Source organism: Ornithodoros turicata, unplaced genomic scaffold, assembly GCF_037126465.1.
Source record: "Ornithodoros turicata isolate Travis unplaced genomic scaffold, ASM3712646v1 Chromosome31, whole genome shotgun sequence".
Classification (NCBI taxonomy): Eukaryota; Metazoa; Arthropoda; class Arachnida; order Ixodida; family Argasidae; genus Ornithodoros; species Ornithodoros turicata.
The window spans coordinates 556,479-563,812 of NW_026999355.1; the positions used below are offsets into that span (position 1 = coordinate 556,479).

Sequence of the window (7,334 nt, forward strand, 5' to 3'; positions counted from 1 at the left end):
CATTGCTACAGACGTTTCAGTGAGAGCGATTTGCTGGGTAAAAATCGAGTTTCACCCTAAAGAGGCCACCTTCAATTCGAGGTGCAAATTTGAGGAAGAATCGGGTTACATCCTAAAACTTCAGGCTCTACTGATAAAATACACCAGCTCGACATAACATGAGACAACAAGATTAAAAGTTGGACATTTCGATGCCTCTACAGGAATTACAATCAATACTCAACAAAACTCCATCCAGGCTCAAATGGGGATCCAACCAGGGTCCAACCAAGCCAAAATGGGAACCCTCCGAAATCCAAATGTTGCCCTTATGACTTGGTTAAATGGTTGGTTGGTTGGCCTTCCCTTTGTAAAGGGCACAGCATTGCATTTTGTCGTAAATTTGTAGTATGCGAAACGTCCACCTTTGCAATTTTTGTCATTTTACGTCAAACCAGTGTATTTTATTGATACAAGAAATCGTGTCTTTTTGTCTATCTTCACTAGCCAGTTGCTCTAACACCATTAGCCTTTCTAGCCTGCATTTTAGCCAAACAAGCTCCACTTTTCCTCTAGCATCATATCTGTTTGTTCAACAGTGTATGGAATTTGTGCTTACCAGTGGCATTCTTGTCTTCGCAGCTACTTTCTTCTTTCTTTTCTGGAGGGTTCTCTGCCTTGATTCGTTTGTTTTCCGGAAAATTTGGTTCCAAGCTCCTCTTCGCACTCTTTCTCGCTGCAGTGACAAGTGCATGAACATCGTAATAAGTAGACTCAAGTTGCTACCTCTGTACCTGTGCGTCTTTTCGGTACGGTATCTGGTGATTTTGAACTGTTCCCGCCTGTCTTTTCTTGAGATGAGACCTCTTCAGGTTTGACTGCGGGTTCTGAAGCTTCTCCATCTGATTCGTGGTCACTATCCACGATCACCCGTGCCCTTTTCTTTGTTCCCCGCACCTTTATAGGGGAGTCCGTATCTTCAACCGCCTTCGGACTAGGCAAGAGGATAATGCGAATGTACGGTTACGACTTTACGCTGGTAGCTGACCTCGTCATGCTACAGCATCTTGCAGGAAATGTACAGGACTGCGTAATGTTACTGTTATATGGTAATATACTAGAGCTGAGACAAGAATACTTCTGATTACTTAACACGCACATTCCGTATTTCACTTACATACTGTTCAAAGCCCGACGTGCGTGCTCACCTGCTTTCCTCCACGGCAACATTAGATTCTCGGTTTACACGTTTGGGTGCTTCCTGCGGGCCTTTCTTGAAGAACGATCTGCAGGGAACAGGTAAATGTGACACATGTTTCTGGCCATTGCAGACAAGCTTGCAGACGATATATCGAGCTCGTAGACGGACGAGAAACATCGCACGCACAATGGTGTTGCGCAAACAGATTTTCGAAGGCTCGCACTTACGATATGAGCTTTTGCGACATTGCGAATTCAGCATAAATGACAGAACGAAGAAGTAATTCTTTGATAGAGAAACCTTATCCCGAGAAATCCACTTTCGCGCCAAACCAGAGATGGACAACAAAAGTACTGAGGGCGAGATTACCACCCATGCTGAAGCGCGAAGGTTAAATTTAAATCATAAGAAACCTAACTGTTGTGCGTCCTGAATATTTATTGGCGCTGTTCATTTTTTCTTTTCTTTTCAACAGAACTAAACGATAGTTTGGGTAATTGACGAGGGAGAAAGTTTGGCAGACATGAGGGCATGGGGGAGACGTGGAAACGCTGGGATGCTCCGGAAATAGCAGACGACGGAGTCACGGAGCTGCTACGCTATACTTCTGTCTTCCGGTCTCGCAAGAGATCTCGTGCTCGCCGCAGGGTACGGTTGTTTACAAACAAACGCGCCTGTCGGCAACGTCTCTATCTTGCAATGTCAACAGACAGTGATCTAAAGAAAGGTATTGTGTACTTCGCACTATGGTGGTTCATTTATGAACGTTAGGGTGTCGTTGCCATATTTCGGGGGACTGAATAACCGAAGTGTATGAAACGGTGGATACTGTGGATGCAATACCTCTACCAGCGGCATGGTTGAGTGGGATAAGCCATCCGCTCGTTGGTGGTATCCAGGAATCCTCCCCCCCCCCTCCCAACGCTCTCTGTATAAGCTCGGCCAGAAAGGAAAAAGCTGCAGATATAGACGTCCCCCACCCCCTCTTTTCTTTTCTTTTTTTTACGGAAGGGGAGGAGGAGCAACTGTGGCCTGTGGCTGTGAGCGTACAGATATGGACAGATGGAGAGAGGACGGCAGGAAGGTGTGGGACAGGGGGGCTAGTGTGCGACCTGGGCCGACTTCAGGGGGAACTCTTTCTTTTTTTTTTATTAGGGGTTTAGGTCACGAGACAACTGAGATTATGAGCGACGCCACAGTTGTCGGTCAGTGAATTGCTCAAGGGGAACTGTGCCAACATTTGTGTGGATATCTATCGGGAATACCCAGGGCACGTGACCCGGGGAAAATCTAGACAGCACAGCTGGTGGTAGGAATTTTCGAAAACATATTGCGCCGAGACTGAGAGGAGACGCAGATTTGAATCCCGTGACCGGCTGTGCTGTCTGAGGTTTTCCCTGGGCTTTCCGAAGACTTTCGAGACGTATGTCGGCACAGTTCCCCTGAAGTCGTCCCAGGACGCATATTAACTGCCCGTCCCCCACTCCTTCCTGCTGTCCTCTCTCCATCTGTCCACGTGTGTATGCCGCTCATAGCCACAGTTGCTTCACAGCACTAACATGGAATTTAAAAAAAAGAAAGAAAATATACTGCAGAATTCACAACAAACATCACATACATTTTCCGTGAGCCTTTCCCTCTATTTTGCAGTTCCCAGTTCTTTTTCGTGGTGCCAAGTGTTGCTTAGTAGAAAAAAACTTGGTAGTGGGTTTAGGGTGATAAACTGGGCAAGTTGGTATCTTTTTTGCATGATGTACTAGCACTAGGCAACAAGGATAGACAGAAGGAGAGAACAGGACAAAGTGCTAGGTGTTTGTAGTTGCCTTTGCAGCGACATTAACGGCACTGCCGATTAAAGTTATAGCAGCAAATGCATATACACTTTTGTGGACTAGTGTGAACCGCAATACATCATAGGTGCACAGCTTTGCACAACCCTCGACCATTCATCCAGTTTTGAATGGACTGCCCATGCAGCATTTCATGCACCACAGGTGATTACTAGTTCAGTGTTTAGACATATTAAAGGAGCAGTGAAGGACCCCTCCATAAATTATGCTTTCTTGGCCATGGCATATTGTGCAACAAATAATTGGGATTAGATTTACATGTAAGCTGAATTAGCCTGTATTTGTGTGACGACATGCTGCATGTGCAGCAAGGCAGGGCTGCGTATAATTTCTCTGATGGGGTTCTTTTAATGTGTGCCAGAAATCTCTGACACACTGTGCTAGGAATGTCTTCCTCCCCAACATTGCTACCATCCTCGAATGGGATTGAACCCGGGACCTTGAGCATCAATTCGAGAGTGATGGCACGCAAGCAGTTCTCTGTAGTTCTTTTTGTGTCCGAACTCTAAACTGATAACCAGTGGCGTAGCCAGACCTCTAAGACAGGGGGGGGCTCGATACGAAGACTCGCCAACCCCCGCTGATCCTGGGTGCAACAACACACACATACTTGTGCACCCTGCAAAATGCGGATGAAAAAAAAAAAATCTTGATTTTGGCGTTCACAATACGATTACATGTAGGCTGTCATGACCAACAAGGCGGTGTCACGCGATTTGAAGTATTTTGAAAAGCTCATACTTTGAAAACCATTCAAGAGTCTGCTTAGATAGACGCCATGACCTGCAAGAACTTTTGCGATCATCACACTGGTCCCCCCACATATCATTTTCTCCTCGGATTTGCACGATTTGCTTGGGTCGGTCCGTGGCAGGTAGGGGGGACTCGAGCCCCCCCCAGTGGCTACGCCCCTGCTGATAACCACTCTTATTGTTCTTATCATTCATTGCTTGTTCCACGATGCACAAGTATACAGGATAGGCATGACACGAGCCGCAGCATTTCTACGAACTAATTCTACACTCCCATAGTGCTCTCTCCAAAACTGAATCGGACGGTCGAGCGTTGTTCAAAGCTGTGCAGCACTGCTGGATTGAACGCGATGTTTTCATTGGCTCATTGTTGCTGCTGTAGCTCCAAGTGGCTGTTCATGGTGGAATTGTTGTAGCTTTAATCAGTCAGTTGTGTTACTGTTGCTGTAAGTTTAATCCGTAGTTCTTGTTCCTGTTTTTTTAATGCTAGCCACACCAGAAAAGCTTTGACAAGGCTGTGTGGGGCTGCGAGTAAGCTGAACAAGAAATGTTCCCTGTTTGGCCATTCAGGTTATCCGTGTCTGCACTGAGAATTCTAATAACGACGTCCTGCAAATACTTTTGTTATGGCTCGAAATATGCAACAGGTTTCCCGAACATTACAAGACATATACGTGATCTTCTCACTACATAGAGATAATGCTTTCTGAGTACTGTATTACATTTTTTGTAACAACAGCGCATTTCCTTTATTTCTTATCAATGCCAATTTTCTGCAGCTTTGGTGGAAGCGTTAGAGAACAAAGGCGCTCTGTCGCAACTGCGGGCTGTACTGCGAGCTGAAATTTACAAAGTGCTCGAAGACGGTCCTCGTGATCGTCCAGACCTGCCACACGTGAATGTTCTTATCAACGAACTTATCTTGGAATACCTCAACTACAATGGTTACAGGCACACTGCTTCAGTTTTAGAATCTGGTAAGCACCAAACTCTGTACCCCGGCTTTTTAGGTGCTCAAATTTTTTCCCAGCCAGGATATGATAGAAAGAAAAATGCAGTTCTTGAAAAACACAAACAGCAGCAGGTCTCGAACACATACTCACTCGTTAGCAATTAGTTGCGCTATCCATCACACAAGGCTAGCTAGAATTCCTAAGGACATACAAATGTTTTCGTTCCGATGGACAGTACATGCATTCACTCTCTCCTACATTTTTTCTCAGACTCACTCTCGCACAACACAGCAGGCATGATCTGGTGAACACAATGGAAACCAAGCTAGCGGATATCCAAGGACAGCACACCAATAGACAAACACTACACTGAAGTTTTTATTGCCTAAAAGCTGCACTTAATCAATATAATAACCATTAACGGAGCATGGAAGCACCTTGAACATGTTTCTTTTTTCTTTTACTGCGTGAAATGAACATAGGTACTGCCAAGCAAAAAATTCCCTTTTGGAAGCGCGCATTCTCAGAGAAAATTGGTTTGCAAGAGAGTTTGCAACTGTAGGCATGCCTGTCTGTCCAACTTAGAGGGACTAGAGTCGCTGAATTGGGGTACAGAGTATCGCATTCCTTTTCCACTCTGGAGCTGCCGTTCGGTGTCTGCGATTGGGCCTATCGTGTCACGTGGTTTCTCCTTCCAAGAACGCGCCGTCCATGTTGAGTCCCCTACATCCAAAACCGGTTTCCTCGGTTGCGAGCTGGCTCGACTGCTCGCTGTTCTCCGGCGGAGAAGGGGGAGATTGGCGTACCATTGCTAGCCGATGCAGCCGCGCAGGACACAAGATGGCGGTCTCGCTTGCTGGCGTGGCTCAGCGTCGCTACTCTGCTCCCTATTTAGTGACTCTTAAGAGGGACGGTCGCATCCGTTCCAGTCGATTTCGAAACTGTATTGTTAGTTTATTCCCCGTGGACCACTGAGCATGGTATCGAAAATCTCACACGAAACAGTGGCATAGTTCGACCGTTATTCGAAGAGCAGATGCCAGAATTCCGTCTCTGGAGAAACGAGGAAACGTCACTCCCTAAGAACCAGTGAGGGCGCGACCTTGAGAAAAGGAATTCTGCGGACGTCACAAAAAGTTACAGGGCACCTGGACGGCGCCCTTCTCCTCTGAAAGCCACCCTCTCACTCCTCCGCTTAGGGGGTGACATCACGCCGCCGCAGCACTCCACAGCCACGATCTTTAAAGTTTGTCAATTTAATATCTAAGTAATTTTCTGACAAAAAAAATTTGCCAAGTAGATTGTCGGCCAATGTGGAACATAGCGGTATGGGTTTCATAGATGGGTTTTCGGATGCGACCGTCCCTTTAAGCACACTGTAAGGCTGATTTGCAGTAAGTAATGTACATTCCTAATTCCTGCAACATACTTATATTCTTCAGAGTCTGGACACACCTCATGGACCCCAGTCAATCGCCCAGTTCTCGAAGCACAACTGGGCATAGCTTCATCAACTACTAAGCTGTACGTGGTACATTTGTTTAAGGAAATTCACTTCTTAGAGAATATATGGTGTACCATCTGTAGAACACCCTGAATATTAAATACCTTATCACCTTTTCGATTTAAAAGTGTTACCATTCTAAGATGGAAGTGGAAAACCAGAAGATCAAAGAATTGATATCCTCTCAGGCTATGTGACAGAGAGGGACTGACTAGCGTACATTTTGTTTTTAGGCCACTATTGTACACCATGGTGTCCAATCTTCAGAGCAACAGGCAGCCACCCTAACAGTCAGCACCACGTAGCTGTTATCTTCCACTTTTCTCCTGGTTGTCATCCTCGGAGGAACGCAAGTAGATGGGCCTCGACGCTTTCCACAGCCTCTGTTGTGACTGCATGTGCTTCGAGTGGGACGGACTCACCGAATGGGTTGGCAAGTTGACGGGCCGTGGATACGGGTTGTGATAATGCAGGGCTGTGAAAATGATTTATGTGTGACATTTTTGTTGGATAAATTGTACTCAGAGACAGTAGGTTTTGTGGACTCCATGGTAAACAAGCCTGATGCATGGACACACAACAGCTTTACCTAAGTCAAGGCGAGTCTGCGCCTCTCTCAAGCATTCCTTGATTGTTTCCTCGTCTTTAATCTGAAAGAAAACATATGTATTGCACATGTGTATGATAATGTGTGTGATAGTATTCCATTCTTTTAATTAAACATACTTTTTAACAGACTACTGCAGTGTTTCTTCCTCGATACATGCCCACTTTCGTTTACGTACCGTTCTATTTTTTCTGAACAACGTGCGGGCTTCAGAAAGTATATATTGCTTCTCTTCGTCAGTTTTGTGCTCGTTCGTGGACGTCCATGTGCGACCCGTTCGCAATATTTGCTTGTAGAGGCGGAGGACATCACGTCGCACGAGCGACATATTCACTACGCACGATGCAAGCACTCTACACCTTGTGCAGAATTATTCCCTCGATACAAAAGCAAGGCAAAAGTACACAGTAGAGGAGTAGACGACACCAACAACTATACCGGCGATTGACTGCTGAATCGAATCCGAAACGCACGGTAATGTCGTGGTG

At 45.9% G+C, this 7,334-nt stretch overlaps 2 protein-coding genes across 3 annotated transcripts in view; one reads left to right on the plus strand and one right to left on the minus strand.

Annotated features, from left to right (window-relative positions):
* LOC135373734 (DNA ligase 1-like) overlaps nucleotides 1–1,533 on the minus strand; it is a 28,014-nt gene extending 26,481 nt beyond the window's left edge. Inside the window, exons 1-4 of one of the 2 annotated variants that reach the window (XM_064606823.1) lie at nucleotides 1,408–1,533; nucleotides 1,188–1,265; nucleotides 774–973; nucleotides 599–715 (exon numbers count right to left, since the gene is read on the minus strand). In XM_064606823.1, coding sequence (XP_064462893.1) covers nucleotides 599–715; nucleotides 774–973; nucleotides 1,188–1,265; nucleotides 1,408–1,427 — 415 coding nt within the window. In that variant the 5' untranslated portion in view covers nucleotides 1,428–1,533. The other variant, XM_064606822.1, reaches the window with a different exon arrangement.
* Nucleotides 1,534–1,696: 163 nt separating this feature from the next.
* On the plus strand, nucleotides 1,697–6,976 carry LOC135373739 (centrosomal protein 20-like). Its single transcript, XM_064606827.1, has 4 exons — nucleotides 1,697–1,907; nucleotides 4,562–4,759; nucleotides 6,178–6,259; nucleotides 6,473–6,976. The coding sequence occupies exons 1-4, from the start codon at nucleotides 1,712–1,714 to the stop codon at nucleotides 6,525–6,527; spliced, it is 531 nt and encodes a 176-aa protein (XP_064462897.1). The 5' UTR covers nucleotides 1,697–1,711; the 3' UTR covers nucleotides 6,528–6,976.
* The last annotated feature ends 358 nt before the right edge of the window (nucleotides 6,977–7,334 follow it).

What these genes read in the sequence shown, in the direction of transcription:
- LOC135373739 (XM_064606827.1), top strand. Translation starts at nt 1,712, where the DNA reads ATGGGGGAGACGTGGAAACGCTGGGATGCTCCGGAAATAGCAGACGAC. An exon ending in TGCTTCAGTTTTAGAATCTG is followed by an intron (nt 4,760 to 6,177) that starts GTAAGCACCAAA and finishes TATATTCTTCAG; the next exon opens with AGTCTGGACACACCTCATGG. An exon ending in GCTTCATCAACTACTAAGCT is followed by an intron (nt 6,260 to 6,472) that starts GTACGTGGTACA and finishes TTTTGTTTTTAG; the next exon opens with GCCACTATTGTACACCATGG.